Raw genomic sequence first — 22,604 nt, forward strand, 5'->3', positions numbered from 1 at the left:
GCCCGGTCCGCCCCCGCCCCGCAGTCACCCCGGCCCCGGTCGCGGCCCCGGTCCCGCCGCGGCGGGGCTGCCCGGCTCCGGCTCCGGCACCGGCACGATGAAGAAGCATCACTCGGTGCAGGGCACCTTCAGTCGCCTCTTCGGCAAGCGCCAGCCCAGCCCCGCTGCCAATTCGCTCTTCGCCACCAACCCGCCCTGGATCTTCTCGCAGGAGGTGACCTCGGACAGCGCGGGTGGCACAGGTCAGTGTCCCCCGGCCCCAGCCCCTGCTCCTGACCCGGGACTCACTACCATGGGTGGCGGGGGGCCGGTCCCGATGTCGGGGAGGGGTCGACGGGGGCTTGATCGTCACCGAGTTGGGAAATCTGGGAGGTGCTGGGTTGGGCTGGGTCGGGAAAGTGCGAGTCTGGACCTGCGGAGCTGCCGAGAAGGGTCGAAGGCTGTTCAAATCCAGCTCCTCGCTCCGTGCCCAGCTCCGTGAGCACAAAACCCACCTGGGACGGGCTGGGAAGGAGCTGCGGATCTCATGTCTCGCTTCCAGCAGCTCTTTCCCACGCCGTGCTCCGCCGGCCCCTGCCCAGCTTGCAGCAGTTGGCTTGTAAACCAGGCTGTGTGCGAGTGAGGCTGCATAGCCCTCAGGATTTATTTGTACTTCTCTGTGTGTTTAATTGCAACCCTGTGCCCTGCAGGCTCCTTCCTGGAGGAGGGAGCCAAAGTAATAGTGATGGAGCCAGGCAGATGAAAGATAGCAGCTGGTGGATGAAATCTGGTGGCTGAAGGACTCCCAATAAATGCTTCCCAGCTTAAAAAAAAACAACAACGGAAGGGCTGCTCCTGAGAGCTGCTGCGAGGTGGTTCTGCTTCACAGCAGTTCTCAGGGACGCTGCTTCCTTTGGTGGTTCCACCTCAAGGCCAAGCTGCTGAGGCTGAGATAAAACGAAAAGGAAAACTGCTGATTTCTAACTGTCGTAAATCTGAGGAGGATTCCAGCTTCTCTCTGATGTGGTTTGGGTTTCAAACCCCAAAAGTGGCTGTGTCTGCTTATTACCAAGCCTGATTTCAGTGGCTGCAATCACAGTACAAAGGTTCCTTCCTTCCTTCCAGGTGTGGGGAGCTGCTGGCCAGATCAGTTTGCAAAGTAAAACCAAGAGTCCTCGAAATCCAAGCAGGAATAAAAGCTGCTGAATGCTCCTCAGCATCCTCTAGGCATTTCTATCATTAATTTAACTTGTGCAGGGCAGGGTGGCACACACAAGGTGAGTGGCCACACTTGGGGCAGCCTGTGCTGAGGTGTGGGCTCATTGTGAGGAAGCTAAGACGTCAAAGAACATTAGGGGTTGGAAGTGACCTCTGGAGATCATTGAGACCAACCCCCCTGCCAAAGCAGGTTCAGCCAGAGAAGACAGAGGAGCACAGCATGGCAGGGGTTGGAACCCAGGAGGTGGATTCTGTTGCACTGTGCCATGCTCTTACCCAGAGAAGCCCCATCCTTGGCTCTGGCTCTCGAATATTTGTGGCATAGCTTCATGCCATCGCCGCTGCCGGAAGGGGTCTGCTGCTCCTGCCAGTCCCCACCTTAGTTTTACACACTAAGTAAACACCAGTTAAGCAATGTGGACTGGGTGTAGGTTTGCATGTCACTGACTCAGAAATTCCTGAATATAGTGACTGATGCCACCTCCTCCTCCTCCTCCTCCTCCTCCTCACTGTGGATACCCCAGAGTCAAACCTGCTACGCCTACCCTGGGTGATGCAACCCCCACGTAGAAAGAATTTCCATTCTGTGTGTTGCAGGTTGCTTGTTTTGTTTCCCCATGACTGAAAGGACTCAAACATCTCCAGGACAGGCTGAATGTCAAAAAGTGGCCAAAGAGTAAGCTGTGGCTGGCCACTTCTGACAGCCTCCAAAGGTGTTTTCTGATCCCTCCTTCCAGGAAACGAGGCTGGCAGAGTGCAGGTCTTACTGGTGACAGGCTCTTAGCAGGCAAGTCCTGTTTATCTAGCAAAGAAAACACAACTGCAAGCACTTCATTTTGCTTTAATTAAATGCATTCAGGTTAGTGATGCTTAGTAATCTAGGATCAAAGTCCTTGTGATCTCTAATCCAGTTTCTCACTGAGTTTTACTTGGTGTCTGGTTTAATATGCAACTCTGATCACTGCGTGTCTCTGAACTGCTCCATCACTGCTCCACAAACCTGTCTGGCTCCAAGCCCTCATGTTTCTTTGGCCTTAATTCTTGCTGCTTTACTGGCTGAAGGTGAGGTCACCCAGGGGGTTATGCAAAAAGAGAGCCATGGAATTGTTTTGGTTGGAAAAGACCTCCAAGATCATCGAGTCCAACCAACAACCCAGCAGCACCGTGGCCGTTCAACCAAGTGCTGTGGCCACAGGCTTCTTGAACACCTCCAGGGGTGGTGACTCCATCACCTTCCTGGGCAGCCTGTTCCAATCCCTGAGCACTCTTGCAGCAAAGAAATAGTTCCTCCTCTCCAACTTAACCCTGCCCTGGCAATATTTCAGTCCATCTCCTCTCCTATTACCTGATACTAGGGAGAAGAGACCAACCCACACCTCACTCTAACCTCCCTTCACGGGGTTGTAGAGAGCCACAAGGGTCTCCCCTCAGCCTCCTCTTCCCCGGGCTAAACAATCCCACCCCAGCAGCTTCTCCTTTGTGCTTGGACTCCTCAAAAGCAGGGAAGAGTTAAGCTATTGGAGGGACCACAATCTGAGGGGCAGGCTGGTTGGTGCTTTGAAAGCTGCGTGAAGAATCCCTCTCGGGGGGAGCAGTCTGGGATGAGGGAGAGAAAGCTGAGCCTGACCACAGGGCAGCGATAGTGTGGTGCATCCTCCTGGGTGTGTCCCAGGGTGAGCCGCGGTGCAGCGGGTGGGTGAAAGGAAAAAGCTGACTGAACTCTGTGGCATGTTCCAAGGTTGTGTGGAATTCATCTGCTTCCAAACCCATACCTTCAGCAGAGGCTGTGGTAGCTCATGCCCAGCCCTTGGCGTGGTCATGTTCTTCATTCCAGGTGCTCATGCAAGCGTTTTTTCCCCTCCTGCAGGAACACACACAGGCATCTGCCCTCCTTTTCCTTCACTAAGCTCTGGGTAAAAATCTGGTTTCTCACGTTAGGGTTTCCTTGGCAGCTTCTTGCCTGATCTCTGCCCATCCAAGGAGGACAGTGGTGATCACAGCTACACACCCTGGTGGTCCATAATGAGTTGGGGACCCAGTTACTGGGTCTGGTAGTGTATATGGAGGGCACAGGCTGGGTACTGAGTCAGCAAAGGGCTGTATGGGAGCAGGGATGCTGTCAGGGGCCATGGCACAGGCTCCATCAGGGAATGAGGTCTCTTCTCCCAGGCAACCAGCAACAGAACAAGGGGACACAGCCTCAAGTGGTTCCAGGGGAAGTCTAGGCTGGATGTTAGGAGGAAGTTCTTACCAGAGAGTGATTGGCATTGGAATGGGCTGCCCAGGGAGGTAGTGGAGTCTCTGTGCCTGGAGATGTTGAAGCCAAGCCTGGATAGGGCACTTAGTGCCATGGTCTGGTTGATTGGCTGGGGCTGGTGCTAGGTTGGGCTGGATGAGCTTGGAGGCCTCTTCCAAAGTGGCTGATTCTATGATTCCATGACTGTGTGGCACAGCCAGCTCCCTGGTGAGCAGATCTGCTTTGGGGAGCATTGCCTGCAGATTTCAGGAGCTTGGAAATGCAGCCCAGGCCCTCTTGCCTGTGTGCTCACCCAACCTTCACCTTCTGCCCCTCTTGGCTCTGAACTGCTGTGCAAGACTTGGCAGAAACGTTAGCATGGGAGCAGGTTTGGGGCCTGTGCTCCCAGACCTTTTAGTGGGAGCTAAAAAAAAACCCTCTGAGCTTCTTGGTGTTTGTGTTTTGGGGCAGAAGGGGGAGGTTGGTTGTTTCTTCCTTCTCACCACAACCCCTACTGAAACCTAGGTGGAACTAGATGATGTTTAAGGTCCCTTCCAGCTCAAACCACTCCAGGAATCCTTCCTGCAGAGCTTTTCTCTCTGGCCACAGCCATTTTGCTCACTTTCCCTCTTCCCCTAAGCCTTGAGCTTTCTTTACTGTTGGTCTCCCTGGCTACGACTGACTTGTGTATCTCCTTCCAGCCAAGGTGGGGTCTGAATGCTCCAGTACCTCTGCTTGTTAATTCATGCTATTAATCAGACACAAAGAAGGTAATTAAATGAGTTTTATGAGCTTTATTCACTGTCAGAAATAAACTGGCCCAAAAGGTGTGGTTCAAGGTAACAGCACAGGGCTGGGAACCAGGAGTACCTGATGGCTTCTGCTTGTACCACCAGAGCTCCGTGGCTGCATCTGCTGTGGCATCCCCATTCCTAGTGGTATCCATGGGCAGCCCTTCAGAGTGTGTTCCTGTGGGGCAGGCTGGAGTCTGAAAGTGTTGTGGCAAACAGAGCTTGCCCCCCCAGTGCCACCTGCATCAGGGCTCAGAAGCAAATAGCTGCAGCAGCTTGCAAAAAGGATGCTGGAGGTGCTCATGGAGAGCAGCTGTGGCACCTCCCTTCTGCTGTCCTCAACTGCTGGCAGCAGAGCTTGGAAGGGAAAGACCTGCCTGGGAAGCCTTTGTGTGTCCTCTTTCCATGGCTGTGTCCAAGAAGGGCAGGGAACTGTTCCCTCTGCTCAGCACAGAGAAGCCAAGGGTCAGGGACACCTCTGCTGTCCCTTTCCACTGCATGAGTGACAGGGACCTGTTGTGATGGGGCTGAGTGAAGCAGCTGTCCTGAACTCTGCTTTGATGCAAGCACAGAGCAAGCAGCAGAGGATGAAGGGCAGGAGCCCTCTCTCCAGCTGCTGTGGTTGGTGCTCAGACTCTGCTGCTGCTCCCCCTCAATCCCAGCCTCTCATGGAGTGGTCAAGGTCAGATCCTGTTTGTGCTTCTGGGCTGGTTTGTGGCACCTCTGTTGCACCTAGCCTGGACCCACCTCCTGCTCTCCTGGGGGTCAGAAGCTCATGGCACTAGAAGGAGATGTTCCAGTTGCTCCTGAAGTGTTTTCCTTGCCCTAAACATAATCTGGATGGGGAGTGGACTGAGTGTTGGTGCTGACTTTTGACCCTCCTGGGATGAACTCAGGTGAGGTAATATTAGAAGTGAGCATCTGCAGAACAGACTTTGACAGCTGTGCTCTTTGCACTCCAGAGCCTGGAGCTCCAGGAGGGCTCTCTGCTCTGTGCACCCATGTGCCAGGGCTGCCAGTGCCTGCTCGAGGGTCCTGCTCCCCCGGGACCTTTCTCTCCATCTTCAACTGTGCCCCAAAACCCCCTGGATACTCCTCAGAACCTGATGGGGTTTGCCTACTGCTGGGAGCTGACAGAGCAGATTCTTCACAGCACTTTATCAGGTGTCTTTCCTGCTGCTAACAGTCTTCTCTTCCCCCCAGGGGATGTGATTGAGGTGTACTACGGTGACAATCGCTTCGGGACGGTGACTGACTCGGGCACAGCCACGCTCAAACCTCGGCCCAGGGTCCGGCCGCTGCTGACCTTCCTCCCCCTTGTGAGTATGCAGCTCACTGCTGCGGGGACAGGCGGAGGGAGCTGGGGATGCTCAGCATGGAGAAGAGAAGGCTCTGGGGGGGACCTCAGAGCTGCATTCCAATACCTGAAGGCTGCAGAGGGACCTTGGCAGAAGCTTCTGGCAGCATTGGATGGTCAGGAGGGGCAGAGACCTGCGTTCCACTGGCAGCTTCACCATCACACAGCCACTGGTGTCTGCTGCTGCTGGAAGACCAGAGTGGTGTAGGCAACCTCACTCTGGGGAAGGGAGAGAAACCACAGACATCAGAGAGTGGCTGGAGCAGCTCTGCTGTGAGCACAGGCTGAGGGAGCTGGGGGTGGTCAGCCTGGAGAAGAGGAGGCTCTGGGGGAACCTTAGAGCTGCCTGCCCATAGCTGCAGGAAGGCTGCAGAGAGACTTTTGCTGAGGGTGCCCAGGGACAGGCCAAGGGGGAATGGTTTGAAGCTGAGGGAGAGCAGAGTTAGAGTGGAGCTGAGGAAGAAGTTCTTCAGTACAAGGGTGGGGAGACTCTGGAATAGGCTGCCCAGGGAGCCTGTGGCTGCCTCCTCCCTGAGGGTGTTCAAGGCCAGGTTGGATGAGGCAACCAAATCTAGCTGAGAGCTGTCTCTGCCCATGGCAGGGAGGTTGGAGTCGATGATCTCTGAGGTCCCTTCCAACCTGAGCCCTTCTGTGATTTGTTGGGTGTGTAATTGGTGCCCAGAACCAGCTGGGCTGGGCTGCTCCCATCCTCTACCCGAGGGAAGAGAATAAATGAAAAGCAAAACCACTCTGTAATGAGGTTGGATACGAGGGATTAGGAGGTGATCTGAGTTCAAGGCTCCTGTTGGACACAGGTGAGCAGCTCAGGGAGAAGACTCAGCACCATCAGAGCTCTATTCTCAATGAAAAAGAAACTGCTGAGCCTGGGAGATGTCAGATCTGCCTCACACTGCCTTTTATCTCCCTGCTGCTGGCAGGATCTGCACCAGCCAGGGGGATTTGCTGGAGAGAGCAGCAGCAGAGCTCCGTGGCCATCACCTGCAGTAGAAAAGGGGCTGGTCTGCTGTCACTGGGGTGCAACTGGGAGTTAATGGGGCTGTGCAGCTGTCATATGGAGTGCAAGCTGGCAGGGGAGGGAGTTGATGTAGCTGTCTGAGAGCATAGTTAGGAAGTGATGGGGTTACAAAAGGGTTGTGCCCTCTGTGATGCCTTCCAAAAGATCGTGGCAGGTGAAAAACCTCCCCTGGGCTCCGAGGAACCATAGGAATGATGCCTGAGAAACTCCTCCAGTAGCACAGGCTGGAGTGTGGGAGCACAGCAGAAAGGACCTCTGGAGAGCATCCAGTCCAACCCCTGGCAAAGCAGAATCACCCAGGGCAGGCCACACAGGGAAGCATCCAGACAGGTCTTGAAAGTCTCCAGAGAAGGAGACTCCACAACCTCTCTGGGCAGCCTGCCCCAGGGCTCCAGCACCTTTACAGCTCAGAGTTTTCTCCTTGTGTTGAGATGGAACCTCCTGGGCTCCAGCTTGCACCTGTTCTTCCTTGTGCTGCTACTGGGCACCACTGCAAAGAGCTTGGCACCTTCATCTTGCCACCCACCCCTCAGACACTGCTGGGCATTCAGGGTGTCTGTAAGTCAGCAGGTGTTAGTGAAACTGCCAATTTTGGCTTCTTTTTTCAGTTTTGAGCTTCCAAATGCTTCACTTGTAGGGCTGAGAGTGGCAGAGGAACTAAGAGCTCACAGCATGAACCCTAAGGGCTCTCAGCCTAGCTAGGGAGCTCCTCTGCTGGCCCTGGGGGGCTTACCCTCACTCTCAGTTGCCCTTCTGAGGGTCCCTCTCCCTGCCCTTCTCTTCCAGGAGTAAGAATCATAGAATGATAGAATCAAGCAGGTTGGAAGAGAGCTCCAAGCTCAGCCAGCCCAACCTAGCACCCAGCCCTGCCCAACCAACCAGACCATGGCACTAAGTGCCCCAGCCAGGCTTGGCTTCAACACCTCCAGCCACAGCCACTCCACCACCTCCCTGGGCAGCCCATTCCAGTGCCAATCACTCTCTCTGACAACAACTTCCTCCTCACATCCAGCCTAGACCTGCCCTGGCACAGCTTGAGGCTGTGTCCCCTTCTTCTGTTGCTGCTTGCCTGGCAGCAGAGCCCAACCCCACCTGGCTACAGCCTCCCTGCAGGCAGCTGCAGGCAGCAATGAGCTCTGCCCTGAGCCTCCTCTGCTGCAGGCTGCACCCCCCCAGCTCCCTCAGCCTCTCCTCACAGGGCTCTGTTCCAGGCCCCTCCCCAGCCTTGCTGCCCTTCTCTGGGCACCTTCCAGCACCTCAACATCTCTCTGCAATTCAGGAGCCCAGAACTGGACACAGCACTCCAGGGGTGGCCTGAGCAGTGCTGAGCACAGGGGCAGAAGAACCTCCCTTGTCCTGCTGCCCACACTGCTCCTAAGCCAGCCCAGGATGCCATTGGCTCTGCTGCCCACCTGGGCACACTGCTGGCTCATCTTCAGCTCCTCTCTGCCACCACCCCCAGCTCCCTCTCTGCCTGGCTGCTCTCTGTCCCCAGCCTGTAGTGCTGCTTGGGGTTGTTGTGGCCAAAGTGTAGAACCCTGCACTTGGCCTTGTTCAGTCTCATCCCATTGGCCTCTGCCCACCCATGCAGCCTGGCCAGGTCCCTCTGCAGGGCTCTGCTACCCTCCAACAGCTCCACAGCTGCTCCTAAGGGGTTTCCCTGAAGGAATGAGTAGGAATAAGCAGCACTTTTGAGGACCAGCCTGTGCTGGGTATTTGCATTACTTTGATTGGGTTTGATGATGATTTGATTTGGCAGAGAGGCTTCTGCTGCCGCATGCATACCTGTGCTGGACACTCCCACCTTAACCCTTTCATTCCACCCACACACTCCCAGTCTGTGTGGGGCAGGCTGGGAAGCATCTGCCTGGTAGCAGTGAGTCAGGAGGGTGCACACACCCTGCCCAGCAGCCTGGCCTGATGGGCTTCATGTGCCTGGCACCTCCCCTGGCACAGAGCAGCTTCCTTCCCCCTGAACTGCCTGGCCCTTGGCTGCCCAAGCTCGGTCACAGCAGAGCCTCCCCCACAGGAGGGGGGCTTCGCTGCCCAGCTCTGGGTGCCACCACATCCCCCTGCCCACCCAGCTCCCCAGGCACTGCAGGTGTGGGCAGAGCTTTGGCACCCTGGGGGAAGAAAATTCCTTTAGTTAATCACCAGCCTTGCCTGGCTCTGCTTCAAAACAAGGAGTCTGGGGGGAGCTCTTCACATTTGGACAAATCCTTACTCCCTCTGAGCCCCCCCCACCCCCTGCTGTGTTTTGGCATAGCTTTAGTGACTGGCAGCCTCCAAACTGGTTCATTCAGTGGGTACAGGGAGTGTGGGCTGCTGAGAGCCCCAGGAGTTGCAGAACCACAGGCTGCTTTGGGTGGGAAAGGACCTTTAAAGCTCACCCAGTCCAACCCCCCCTGCAGCCAGCAGCTAGAGCAGGCTGCTGACAGCCTCAGCCAGCCTGACCTGGCGTGGTTGCAGGGATGGGCAACCTGCATGAGGGTCTCACCGCCCTCAAACAGTGCTTCCCTCTCTCCAGTCTGAGCTTTCAGTTTCAAACCATCCCCCCCATAGTCCTGTCACAACAGGTCCTGCTCAGAACTCTGTCCCCACCTTTCTGATCACAGAATGCCAGGGGCTGGAGTCACAGAATCAGTCAGGGTTGGAAGGGACCACAAGGAGCAGCCAGTTCCAACCCCCCTGCCATGCCCAGGGACACCCTACCCTAGAGCAGGCTGCACACAGCCTCAGCCAGCCTGGCCTCAAACACCTCCAGCCATGGGGCTTCAACCACCTCCCTGGGCAACCCATTCCAGCCTCTCCCCACTCTCCTGCTCAACAACTTCCTCCTCACATCCAGAGGTCCTTTGAAAAGGACCTCCAAAACTCATCCAGTCCAACCCCCCTGCCAGGGGAGGATCACCTACAGCAGATCACCCCTTTGAACCCTCCAAGGCTCCAGATTCACAGAGCTGTGAGCACAGGCAGGCTCCCTGCACTGGGGACAGGGCATCCCTAACTCCATGCCAGCGCTGGAAAGTGGTTCCTGGTGGCTGCAGTGAAAGCTCCCCCGGCAGGATCCTCGGCACATAAATCTACTGCGGGGACCACAAACTGGAAATGCAGGTTCCTGGTGCAGCAGCCAGCCCTGAATCAGCTGGAGGGCTGCTGGGCTGGTCACACCCCTGGCAAACACAGCAGAGGGAAAGAATCTTTCCAGTCATCTCTGGGGACTGGCAGTGATGGGGAATGCTTTCCAGTGCAGAAGCCAGCTCCTGGATGTGAGCAGGAGGAGGGGGTGGGTTTTGAGAGACAAGCTGAGCATTATTGTGGCCTTGCAGTATCTGAAGGGGGCTACAGGAAAGCTGGGGAGGGACTTTTTAGACTGTCAGGGAGTGATGGGAGTGATAGGAGTGGAGGGATGGAACAAAGCTGGAAATGGGGAGATTCAGACTGGATGTTAGGAAGAAGTTCTTCAGCATGAGGCTGGTGAGAGCCTGGAATGGGTTGCCCAAGGAGGTGGTGGAAGCCTCATCCCTGGAGGTGTTTAAGGCCAGGCTGGATGAGGCTGGGAACAGCCTGATCTAGTGTGAGGTGTCCCTGGGCATGGCAGGGGGGTTGGAACTGGCTGATCCTTGTGGTCCCTTCCAGCCCTGACTGACTCTGTGATTAGCAGCTGCAGCAGAGCTTTTTGGGGTGGAACAGGCTGGGCTAGGTTGTAGGAGCTGTCGAAGTGACAAGTCCAAAGTGAGTGCTCCTTTCCTCCTGCTTTGCATAGAGCTCTTCTGGCTGCCATTCCCTTCCTCCTCCTCTCCAAAGGTGAGATGCACAGGTTGGTTTTAAGGCACCTCTGTTTCCCTGCAAATCAGCAGGTAGCCCCAGGGTGCAGCAGTGAGTTCCCAGGGCAAATGGGAGGTGCTGGAAGGTTGGGTTTGATTCCCCCCTTTATGGTTTTTGATATCTCATTGCTCAGGACAATTTAATTATGGCCCTCAAAGTGCCTGTTAGTCTTTGCCTTCCCTCTGGCTTTTAGGACCTGCCTTGTACTGTAGCTTTGGGAGGATTAAAGAGGTCTCAGGTGAGGCTGTGAGGTGTTTTAGCACTACCAGCTCTGCCCCAGTGCCTTCCCCAGCAGCAGGGAGCTGGCTGATCAGTTGTGCAATCCCAGCCATGTGAATTCCCACTCCTGGTTCACCAGTAACTCATTCCCCTGTGGTTATAGAGGATCTTTGGGCACCTGCAGGGTGATGGCCTTTGCAAGCAAAGCATACAGCTCAGGGGTGATCTCATTGCTACCTGCAGGGAGGCTGTAGCCAGGTGGGGTTGGGCTCTGCTGCCAGGCAGCCAGGGACAGAAGAAGGGGACACAGCCTGAAGCTGTGCCAGGGCAGGTCTAGGCTGGATGTTAGGAGGAAGTTGTTGGCAGAGAGAGTGATTGGCACTGGAATGGGCTGCCCAGGGAGGTGGTGGAGTGGCTGTGGCTGGAGGTGTTGCAGCCAAGCCTGGCTGGGGCACTTAGTGCCATGGTCTGGTTGGTTGGGCAGGGCTGGGTGCTAGGCTGGGCTAGCTGAGCTTGGAGCTCTCTTCCAACCTGTTTCATTCTCTGATTCTTTTTTTCTGCTGCAGTCAAAGTAACAAGGAGGTACTCCAGGGCTCTCCTGAATGAGCCCAGGCTGCTGCTGCCAGTCACAGAATCATAGAGCAGTTTGAGTTGGAAGGGACCTTTGAGATCATCCAGTTCCAATCCCCTGCCATAGGCAGGAACACCTCCCTCTAGCCCAGGTTGCTCAAGGACTCATCTAACCTGGCCTTGAACACCTCCAGGGAGGTTGTGGAGCACAGAATCACCCAATGTGATCTTTGATCACATTGGGTGATTCTGTGCTCCACAACCTCCCTGAGCAACCTGTGCCAGTGTCTCACCACCCTCACTCTAAAGAATTTCTTCCTCCTCTCCAGTCTATATTTCCCCTCTTCTACCTTCAATCCATTCCCCCTCATCCTCTCAGGGCAATTCTGGTTTGCAGAGCTAACATGTGGAATGCCTCTGTTCTGTGGAACTGAGTCTTTGATTCATAGAAGGGTTTGGCTTGGAGGAGATTTTTAGAGATCATCTAGTTCCAACCCTCTCCACTAGACCACACTGCTCAAGGCCACCCCTTGTTCTGTCCCTGGCTGCCTGGCAGCAGAGCCCAACCCCACCTGGCTACAGCCTCCCTTCAGGGAGCTGCAGACAGCAATGAGCTCTGCCCTGAGCCTCCTCTGCTGCAGGCTGCACACCCCCAAGCTGGCCTTGAACACTTCCAGGGAGCAACCTTGATTATTTCTCTAAGTGCTGAGTTCTCCAGCACCTTCTGACCAGAGATTAAGGTTTACTTCCCACACAGCTTTTTTCATCTCTGCCCCTGAGCTCCCTGTGCTCAGGGCAGTGGAAGGGGAGCTGTGTGATGGTGATGTGCTGCTGGCTGAGCCCTGGCTGAGATCAAGGAGACTTTGGAATCCTTCATCAAGCTCTTGTGAAAATAGAGGCAGTGCCAGTGAAAGGCAAAGGCCTGGGTGCTGTGGAGGCTTTTGCAGCCCTGTGCTGAGCCCAGTTGGGGATGGTGGCAGGAGAACATCCCCATAACAGCTAAAGCAAACAGCAGCATGGGTGAGGAGCAGGGCAACAGGGTGGAGCCTGGGAATCTGGTGCCATGTCCCTCACCACTGCCATGGGCCCTTCGAGCTCCTGCTGCTCATGGAGGGCTCCCTCCCTGCTGTGGGTCTCTCCCAGCACTGGTATCCAAGAGCCCAATCTGCCACCCCAGCCACATCTGTGCTGGCAGCCTGGCCCAGCAGCAGCTTGTGTCAGGACAGGGGTGTGTTAGGGTAGGCTCTGTGAGCAATCCCAGCCCTGCAGAGAGCAATCAGCAGTGAGTCACTGGAGGGGAGGAGAAAAGCTTTCTGCTGCTGGCAGGAGCCTTTGGTCAGCACTGCAGGTGAGTCAACGAGCCACGAATACCTGCTGGGGGGTGGCTGCAGTCATCCAAAGTGCCCTCCTGGCTGTAAGCAGCCTCACAAACGTGTAGGCTGCTAAATTGCACGGTCCTGTAGCAGCTACAGGCACTGCTGAGCACTGCTCAGAGCGGTTCAGAGCCAGACACAGTCCACACAAGCAGGAGTTTTCCCTGGAGTGTTGAGATGTGCTGGTGCCAGCTGTGACTGCAGCGCGGTGCCTACGTGACTGTGGCATGAGCTGGCAGGGCCTGCTGGAGAGCAGTGCCCACAAAACCCATCCATGTGTTGTGGGCTGGGGAGCTCTGAGCTTGGATGTGGAACAGTCCTTGTGCTCCCTCCCAGCCCCTCTGCACCCAGCTAGCAGCAATCGTGTCCATGGTTGTGCAGCCCTCATCATTCATCGCCTTGAACCCTGTCAACAGCAGCTACCACAGGCACCTCCAAGCCTTGGGAACAGCCCTGGATAGGATAGGACAGAGCAGAACAGAACCACCACCTCCCTGGGCAGCCCATTCCAATGCCAATCACTCTCTCTGACAACAACTTCCTCCTCACATCCAGCCTAGACCTCCCCTGGCACAGCTTGAGGCTGTGTCCCCTTCTTCTGTCCCTGGCTGCCTGGCAGCAGAGCCCAACCCCACCTGGCTACAGCCTCCCTTCAGGGAGCTGCAGACAGCAATGAGCTCTGCCCTGAGCCTCCTCTGCTGCAGGCTGCACACCCCCAGCTCCCTCAGCCTCTCCTCACAGGGCTTGTGTCCTATCAGGCTCCTGTTTGGATGGGCAAATCAAGGCTCTACAGGCTAGATCCTGCTTGTCAGGGCTTGGCTCTGATACCCTGGGCACAAAACTAACAGCTGCATTTTCTCCCCCATTGCAGAATGCCCAGGAGTCCCACGGGGTGGCTGTGCCAACACCTTCAGTGCCACAAGACTTTGAAGAGAAAGCAACTCTTGGTAAGAAGGGACCTTCTCTGGGTCCTGCACGCTGCTGAGTGCTCAGCAGTCCTGTGCTCAGGGCGGGGGGCAGTGCTGGTGCAGGGAGCTCTGGAGCAGGCTGCCTGCTGATCAGATGTCCCTGCTGAACTATTGCCTGCTACTCATTGTTGTAACTATTGACCATTCATTTCTAAGGGCTGAGGTGGGTGGCTGGTAGGGTTCAGCAAGCTTTAGACAGCTGCTGAGCAGAAGGACCTGGCTTCCTGGGAGGGTCCTGGCCAGAGGTGATGCTGCCCATCCCAGCATGGGGCAGCTGCTGACACCACCATGCCCTGGCTCCTCCTTGCAGGCTCTGGCTCCCAGATCAATGGCAACTACCGAATGTACAGCTCGGTGGGGGACCTGCGCCCACAGGCTCTTGAGAGGGATGAGCTGGATGAAGACATCCCTCCACCACCATCAGTCCCCCCCCCACCCCCTCCCACAGCACCAGCACCTGTGCCGCCACCTCCAGCCTCTCCGGTCCCTCCGCCGCCTGAAGCGCTGCCTCCGCCGCCGCCGCCACCGCCCGAGGTGGTGCCACCGCCTCCTGCTATGGCACCTCCACCGCCTCCAGCCTCTGCCTTGTCCTCCCCCAGCACACCAGCTCCTCCAGACTTCATCCCACCAGCCCCACCAGGTGCTTTGGCATCCAGCTGGGCCCCAGCACCCTTCACCAATGGCATCTCCAAGTGGAAGTCCGAGACGGTGCTGAACACGAGGCAGGTGGACGGCGAGAGGCCACTCTGCCCTGCCCAGGCTGGGGTGCCAGCTTCCCCCAGCCCAAAGGAGACTCCACAGCCCAAGAACTGTCCTGAGCCTCACCTCACCTTCCCCAGGTCCTTCAAGGTGCCTCCTCCAGCTCCAGCCCGCTCCTCCTCCATCCCAACCCAAGAGAACCAGACCCCAGGGCAGGAGCCCCTCCCCAGGCAGCCCCATGCCCGGCCCCCTCTCCCACCATGCTTCACCATCAGGCCTGCAGCCAAGGCTTATGCAGGAGGAGAAGCTGAGCAAAGAAAGTCTCCCCTGAGACAGCCCTTCACCAAGCCAGCTGTGCCCACTCACCCCCCACTGAGCCCCAAGCCAGGCCCTGGCCTCAGCCAAGGGATGAATTGTGCTGCTCACAGGTCCCCACTGGCAGGCTCCCAGATGGAGAAGGTTCCCCAGACAAAACCAGCCGAGAAAGACTCTGCTCCAAAATCTGAACCTCTCTCTGCAAACGACCTGGACCTCCCCCCTCCAGACTACCCTACCTGTGAGGAGGACGATGACTGGAAGGACCCCAGCAACCTGAGCAAGCTGCAGAACGAGCTCTCAGCTCTGCTCCGCTCTCCACGCAGGGATGAGAGGCTGCTGGAGAAGCCAGCTGCCCCCCGGCCCCTGGATGGCAGTGCCAGCCGTGCCAGCAGCCACGAACTCAGGCCCCAAGTTGCTGGACCTACCGGGAAGGACATGAGGTTACCTGCAGGAGGGGAGAGTGAGAAGAAAGATGTGCCCAATATCCTCCCAAGTGCCAAGGAGCTTTCTCCCAGCACAGCTCTCTCTGCTCCAGAGAGCAACCTCACCACACAGCCCCGCAGCGTGCTGGAGATCAGGAACGAGCTGGAGGCTGTGCTGGCACAGAAGAAAGAAGGGAAACCTCCTCTAGGGCTCAGCAGCCAGAAGCAGGGCACTGAAGATGGCAGCAGCACCCCACACATGAGGAAGAGCCCCCTTGACATGGGGAAGAGCTCTCCTGACGTAGTGAAGAGCTCCCCTGATGTGGTGAAGAGTTCCCTTGACCTGGGGAAGAGCTCTCCTGATGTAGGGAAGAGCCCTCCTGACCTGGGGAAGAGCTCTCCTGATATAGGGAAGAGCTCCCCTGTTGTAGTGAAGAGTCCCTCTGACCTGGAGAAGAGCTCTCCTGATGTAGGGAAGAGTCCCTCTGATGTAGGGAAGAGCCCTCCTGACCTGGGGAAGAGCTCTTCTGATGTAGGGAAGAGCCCCCCTGATGTAGGGAAGAGCTCTTCTGATGTAGGGAAGAGCCCCCCTGACCTGGGGAAGAGCCCCCCTGATGTAGGGAAGAGCCCCCCTGACCCGGGTGACTCAGCGCTGTCAAAACCAGCCCCAAGCCCAAAACCAGCCCCAAGCCTCCTCCCAGCCCCAGCAGCTGCGCTGGAGAAGAATGCGATGTGGCACAAAGACCACCCTGCCCCTGCCACTAAGAAGGCCACAGAGAACTTGAATGGGTGCCTCGACAGCAGCCTGAGCCCCCCAGACCCCTCTCAGGGAGCGGCCGCGGAGCCCCCTGCTCCCACCTGCCCCTCGCCCCCCAGCTCTCCCGCCCCGAGCCCAGCCCCGCCGCCCTCCGCCCCCATCTTCCAGTACAAGGTGCACCGAGCTGGGGCCAGCTCAGCCCAAGCGACCCACGCCCCGAGTGCGGCCGAGCTGCCCTGCCCCACCGGCTCGGGCGGGAGCCCGCCGGGCACCGCGGGCAGGGGGCAGGAGGAGGAGGAGGCGCTGGTCCACCCGGTGACGGGCGAGCGGGTGGAGCGGGGCTCCCCCATGGCGCTGCTGCTGGCCGCCCGGCAGCGTGCCCAGCGGGGCCGGCCAGGGGGCGAGGCGGCAGCCACGCCGCGGGCGAAGCCAGCTCTGGCGTTCGGCAGTGCCTCCTCGGACACCACCTCCACCACCTTCCTCCGCCACGAGTCCAGGCCCTACTCCTTCACCGTGGTGCCTCGGCCGTCTGCGGCGGGGGCAGGGTGCAACAAGCCTCCATCCTTCTCCAGCGCCTCGGAACAGGGTCGGGACTTGAGGGCAGCGCCCGAGGCGCAGCCCCCAACCTTCCCTGGGCACCAGCAGCGGGCTGCTGCCTCCAGCCTGCTGCGGGGGCTGCCGGAGCCCGGGGAGCCGAGCCAGCCCCGGGAGGAGGAGAACGGGGAGACGGCGCTGGACTACGGCATCATTCCCCCGCCCCCCGAGTTCAGCAACGAGGCGGAGGCGGCTGAGGGGACCGTCCTCGGTCGGGAGGAAAGCCGCAAGTGCCCCAGCTTCCCCGACGGCAGCCGCAGCTCCGATCCCCCCCGCTATTTCAGGTGGCCTGGCTACGGCCGCAGCTACGGAGCCGGCCGTGAGCCGCCGGCCCCGCTGCCCTCGGAGACCCGGAGGAACGGCGACTTCACCCCCCAGTACCCGGAGCTCGGCGGCTCCGCCGGGTACCTCAGCAGCGGCCCCAACCCTCGCCCGCTGATCAAGAAGCGCTTGTACGTCTCTGAGCCCGACAGCTTCTACCCACGGGCAGCGGCAGCCCCGCGGGGCACCGGCACCCTCTCCTCCTACGCTCCCGGCGGGTACAGCTCCCCGGCTGGGGACGGGGTCCGCCGCCTCGGCTCTGCCCACAGGAATGGCCCAGCGAGTGCCCAGGGCAGGCGGACATCCTTGGATGCTGCCGGCAAAGCGGCGCCGTACAGCAGCGCCGGGGCCGATGCCAAGTACAAGGGGCAGAACGGGGATTTCTCGCCCACCAGCGCGGTGCCAGCCAGCAGGTGAGTGCCTCCCGAGCTGACTGCTGCCTTGTTCTCTGCGCCCCTTTGACGTCCCAGGGGTGGCCACCGGGTGTTGTGAGACACATGGTTGTCCCCTCTCCTAGCCAACATCTCCTCCTGCCCCCGTGCTCCAGAGCCGTGGCTGTGGCATAGCCCCTGCCTGGTCCCAGCCATAACCCTCGCACTCCTTGCTCTCTCTCCGTGTCTCTGAGTGGGCACACAGAGTGACTTTGCTTCACTGGGAAAAAAACAACAGAGAAATTGTTAGGGACTAACCCCCAGGGGCTTCCTTGGCTGTTGGTGACTTCCCCTCTCTCTTCCCTCTAGGCCTGCTCACAGCAGCTCACCATACGCTGGACCTACCAACACCTTCACAGTCAGGCCTGGGGCACGCCAGCCCATCTCCTATGTCTACCAGAGTGGCCACCGATAGGCTTGTCCTCAGGCCAGCTCCACCTCCTGCTTCTGGCTGGGAAGGGCTGGGGAGACACCTGGGCTGATTGTCTCCTTCTCTGGACATCAGGGACGGTGCCAGCCCAGCCAGCAAATGCACTGCTTGAATCTACTGACGGAGAAGGTGGGGACTGAACCTGGGGCTGAGACTCTTCTCAAAAGACTGTTCTGGAGAGTAGTTACTGCAGAGGACAGGCTGCTGCCTTTGTTACATGAGCAAAGAATGCTTTGCCTTCCATTTCCCTCCCGGTAGTATAGCCACAGTTGCAGCCTGAGAAGTCTTTCAAGCCAAAGAGCATTCTGAGCTCTTTCTGAAGAGCATCACCACTGGAGAGGTTGTTTTCAGCTTGGGTTTTCAATTGGTTTAGATCCAGCTTGCTTAGGAGTAAAGAGCCAGAGCACAGCTCAGTGCAGGGGAATGTGAGGCTAGAAACAAAGCTTGGGATGTTGAGCTCCTAACCTCTTCTGTCCCTACATACTCCAGCAGCCTGGAGCAAACCAATAATGCCACTGCCTTAAGAACAGCTCCTGGCTTTCCAAGCTGAGCTGGGGCAGCTCTGCTCCCGAGGTCAGAGCCCCCTTCTCTGGAGGCAGCAGCTTGGGGAGCACAGACCTCCTCTTTCCTGTGCCTTTTGGTCACTGTAGATGTTTCTGTTGGTACTTACTGCTCATGGCAGAAGGCTGAGGCCTGGGTGATGGCTATGAAGCACTTTGGAGCCTTAAGAGACTGAGCAATCCTTTTTGTTCATCAGCTGGTGAGCACCAGCAGCTCACCAGGGTGCTGTGCCTGTGGTGCTTTCCTCCAGGGGTCTTGTGCCACTTCCTACCCATGTAAGCCCCACCTCTGGAAGCTAAGCCATGGAGTCCTGGTGAACTGTTACACTGAGGCTTGGCTCTACTCTGTCTGGTCTGGGGGACCAGGAAGCTGATTTTTGGCATGGCTGCAGAGCACTTGGTCCTCCTGGTGTGTGGAATGTCTGTGCTGGCACCCAAGGGAGCTGGCTCCCACTGGTCCCATAACTGCTTCTCTGGGTGCTGTGCAAGCCTCCCCCTGCTTCCTGCAGTGCCTCCGGAGGGGCTGCTGCTGGCTGTGTGTTGGGGTGGGAGGTAGGAGTAGCCTTGCAGGAGGCATTCAGTACTCCAGAGCCAAGCAAGAGAGTCTCACGGTGGCTGCCCAAAGGTTTGAGTGGCCAAGCCTCCTGAAATTAGAAATCTGCTCTCTCCTTCCTAGGTTACCTTGCTGAAAACTGCTGTAAGCTAAGTGTAAAAAACCTGGTGAGAAGGTTTTCTGCTGGCTGACAAACTAAAAGCACTTTGAGACGTGAGTCTACTTTGATGGCAAGCACTTTCTGTCCCCAGCCCTTTACAGGAGCCTTGCTTCCACTCCAGTTATCTCTCTGTGTGCGTGGCAGCAGATTTGGCTCTACAAAACCCAGCTCAAGAGCTGGTGATAAATTTTCCTTCACAATGGAATTCCCAAAGGAGCTGCCTGGATATTGTTATTGTCTTGTCCTTGATGTTCTGTGTTGCTTCTAAACCTCACCTCACTTAACAGCTGCTTCAAACGCTGCAGCAGCTTCAAAGTATCCTGAACTTGACTTTGCTGGGAATAAAATCACCCCAAAAGAACACACAAATACCATCAGCTGGGGCATTTCTTATGCCAAGTTGGAAGATTTCCAGATGTGCTCCCCCCCCCTCCCCTCCCCCAGCCAATATTGAAAGAACACAAATTAAACCTCTGGGTGTTAGGGTTTAGAGTGTTTGTGGTGAGAAGTGACTCTGGAGTAGCTGCCTGGGTGCTTTGGTGTGCCGGTGCCTCCTGGAGCAGAGGTTTTCTCTGTGCAAGCAGCATGTTGAGGCTGAAGGTGAAGCTGTGATGCTCTTTGAGTGACTGCAGGGTCATGGTTTTTTTGTGTTGGATGAAATCTAACTTGAAAGAGAAGCCCTCTCTGATACGATTCCAACCTAATTGCTGGGTTGGCTTTGGGGTTTGGTTTATTTCCAAGGGATAACTGCAGATTGCCTCTCAAAAGCAACTCCAAATGGAGAGCTTTGTTGGGAGACTTCAGCAGGGTGATTTTTTTTCCCCCCACCCCCCTCTCAAGAATTTGAGTGTGTGTGTGTGTGCCCCCCACGAGGTTTGCTTGCTTTGTTTTAGAGCAAACCACCAAACTCCAGCCCTGGCACCTGCCTTGAACTTCACATTGACTGTTTCCCCCAGCCTGCTGTGGAGCTGCAGTGTGGTGTTCCAGTGTGGAACCTCCTGTTCCTAGCATATTTGTTTATTTTAGGTGCTAGAAGCACGATCATGTTAAGTCAGGTTTCTGAAACAGCCACTGCCCATGCAGTGCAGAGCAGAGCAGGCTCCAGCTGTAAGTAAACCAGGCAGGGCTCTGCCCACAGTTGCAGAACAGGTTGGCATGGATGTTTCACAGGCAGTGGAGCTACTTTCTTCTTTCAAACACTTTGGACTGACTCTCTCAGCTTCTTTTGAATGCATTAAGCTAAATTCTAGTTGTTTCACTCACAGCTAGACATTAGTACTGGGGGCACTGGGAGCTGTGTGACAAAGAAACCACTGTCAGAGCTGCTGGCAGCCAGAGCACTTGTGGAGAAAGCTAAATCCATGATGAAGAGCCAGGAGCAGAGATGGGCAAGAGCTCCTTGTTCCTTGATCAGGGAAGCACCTCCATAAACTCTGCTCCAATTCCTGTTTCTGCTCCTCCACAGCTCTAAATTTAGCAACAGAAAAGGAAGAAGCTAAGGGGTAGAATGCAGCAAACCAACCTGTCTTACAGCCCAGCCTTAGCACTGGAAGCAACCTTGAAGCCTGACAGTGGAATTCTTTTCACTTCAGCCCTCTCTGATGCAGCAGTTTGGTCACTCAAGTCTTGATACAACCTAAATTATCCCCTGCAGCTGCCTCTTCCTCAGGGTGCCTGCTAATGTAGAATGTAAGCCAGAGCTTTACTTGTAAAGTGTTGAACAAAGTCTGTTATTTATGAGTGCCACTGAACACCAACCTTCTTGCATTAAATATGACTGAACCTATTGCCTCATGTGTGGTCTGACTTATTTTAGTCTGGCTTCAGTGGGCTGTCTGCTCCAAGATGAAGATCTTGGCTCTGCATCAAGAAGAGTGTGGCCAGCAGGGCAAAAGAGGGGATTCTGCCCCTCTACTCTGCTCTTGTTTTGGTGTCTCCAGCACAAGGAGGACACAGACCTGCTGGAGCAAGTCCAGAGGAGGCCACAAAGATGATCCAAAGGCTGAAGCAGCTCTGCTATGAAGACAGGCTGGGGTTGTTTAGCCTGGATAAGACCTTAGAACTGCCTCTCAATACCTGAAGGGATCCTACAGGAAGGCTGCAGAGGGACTTTTCACAAGGGTGTCTAGAGACAGGGCAAGGAGGAATGGTTTGACACTGATGGAGAGCAGGGTGAGACTGGAGCTGGGGAAGTTCTTCACTATGAGGGTGGTGAGACCCTGGAGCAGGCTGCCCAGGGAGGTTGTGGATGCCTCCTCCCTGGGGTTGTTCAAGGCCAGGTTGGATGAGGCCTTGAGCAGCTTAGACACCTTGAGAGGTGTCCCTGCCCATGCCAGGGAGGTTGGAGTAGATGACCTGTAGGTCCAACCTAACCTATTCTATGCTCTTTGACTGCAGGGTTAAACAGACAAGAAACCATGGCTCCAACTGGCTTCAGCAACAGCCTCAGCTTGCCTAAAGCTTGGCCCATTTCCTGCCCACCACTTGTTGATATAAGTTCTGAGGCAATCCAAAGTGATTTTTGGAGGCTGGATGAAGGCTGCTGGCCCTAACTGCCCTGTGGCTCCTGGAACTAGTCCTTGCCTCCAGCTGGCTGGGCAGGCTAGTGGAGGAGCTGATGCTGTTCAACCTGTGCTGCTTCTATAAATAGCTGTTGGGTTGGAGCTCTTCATGAGGAGTGAAACTCCCATGCCCATCTGCAAGTCCAGACTAGAGCCTTGCACCGAGAGCTGAGAATGCAGCGTGAGCAATGCAACATAAAAGGCAGCCTGCCCTGCACTGTGGCTTCCTCCCTCCCCTCCTCAAAATTACACCTCTTTGCATGCTCCTCCTTAATCCAGCCTCAGAGTCAGGTTCTTGGGGAGGGAAATGTGTGTGTGGAGTCTGTGTGTGTGTCTGTGCAGAATGTCAGGGGTTGGAAGGGACCTCCAAAGCTCATCCAGTCCAACCGCTCTGCAGAGCAGGATCAGTTAGAGCAGATCACACAGGAACACATCCATAGAACCACAGAATGGAAGGGATCTCCAAAGCTCATCCAGTCCAACCCCTCTGCAGAGCAGGATCAGTTAGAGCAGATCACACAGGAACACATCCATAGAACCACAGAATGCCAGGGGTTGGAAGGGACCTCCAAAGCTCATCCACTCCAACCCCTCTGCAGAGCAGATCACCTATAACAGATCACACAGGAACACATCCAGGCAGGGTTTGAGTATCTGCAGAGAAGGAGACTCCACAACCTCGAGCAGAATCTCCTATAGCAGATCACACAGGAACACATCCAGGCAGGGTTTGAGTATCTGCAAGGGAGACTCCACAACCTCCCTGTTCCAGTGCTCTGTCACCCTCACAGTGACAAAATTCCTCCTCGTGTTTACAACAAAGCTTCCTATGGCTCAGCTTCCGCCCACTGCCCCTTGTCCTGGCACTGGGCACCTTGAAGCTTCCACTCCAGCCACAATCTCTTTACAGAAGGGTCCCCAAAAGCGAGGAGCACATAGCCTGGAGATGCTGTGAGTGTACCCCAAACCCCATGCAACTCACCCAAATCCCTCTGCAGACACCTACAGAGTCAGCACCCCTTGATGTGGTGGTGCTGGCAGCGTCTCTGCTGGCACTGAGTAATCAGCAGCCTTAGTGTCACTGTTTAATAAGGTTGCTGTGGCTACTTCGTACAGCCTGCTTAGCCAGGGGACAGCCAGCTCAGAGCCAGGCTAACACGAGTGGCTCCTACACAACCTGTGCTTCTCTTCTGGTGGCAGAGACCAGCTGGGAGCAGGTAATA

The 22,604-nt window shown here is 56.5% G+C and overlaps 1 protein-coding gene across 1 annotated transcript; it reads left to right on the forward strand.

The window, feature by feature from the left end:
• The first annotated feature begins 77 nt into the window (after window positions 1–77).
• On the forward strand, window positions 78–20,607 carry C39H6orf132 (chromosome 39 C6orf132 homolog). Its single transcript, XM_064173766.1, has 5 exons — window positions 78–242; window positions 5,428–5,543; window positions 13,479–13,554; window positions 13,886–17,099; window positions 17,427–20,607. Exons 1-5 carry the CDS (start codon window positions 98–100, stop codon window positions 17,530–17,532), a joined length of 3,657 nt encoding a protein of 1,218 aa, XP_064029836.1. The 5' UTR covers window positions 78–97; the 3' UTR covers window positions 17,533–20,607.
• The last annotated feature ends 1,997 nt before the right edge of the window (window positions 20,608–22,604 follow it).

The sequence above is a fragment of the Pogoniulus pusillus genome, chromosome 39 (assembly GCF_015220805.1).
Source record: "Pogoniulus pusillus isolate bPogPus1 chromosome 39, bPogPus1.pri, whole genome shotgun sequence".
Taxonomy (NCBI): Eukaryota; Metazoa; Chordata; class Aves; order Piciformes; family Lybiidae; genus Pogoniulus; species Pogoniulus pusillus.

Bases quoted from the DNA above. Each gene is read 5' to 3' on its own strand.
- C39H6orf132 (XM_064173766.1), top strand. From the start codon at position 98: ATGAAGAAGCATCACTCGGTGCAGGGCACCTTCAGTCGCCTCTTCGGC. The intron at 5,544-13,478 runs GTGAGTATGCAG...CCCCCATTGCAG, and splicing joins TGCTGACCTTCCTCCCCCTT to AATGCCCAGGAGTCCCACGG. The intron at 13,555-13,885 runs GTAAGAAGGGAC...TCCTCCTTGCAG, and splicing joins TGAAGAGAAAGCAACTCTTG to GCTCTGGCTCCCAGATCAAT.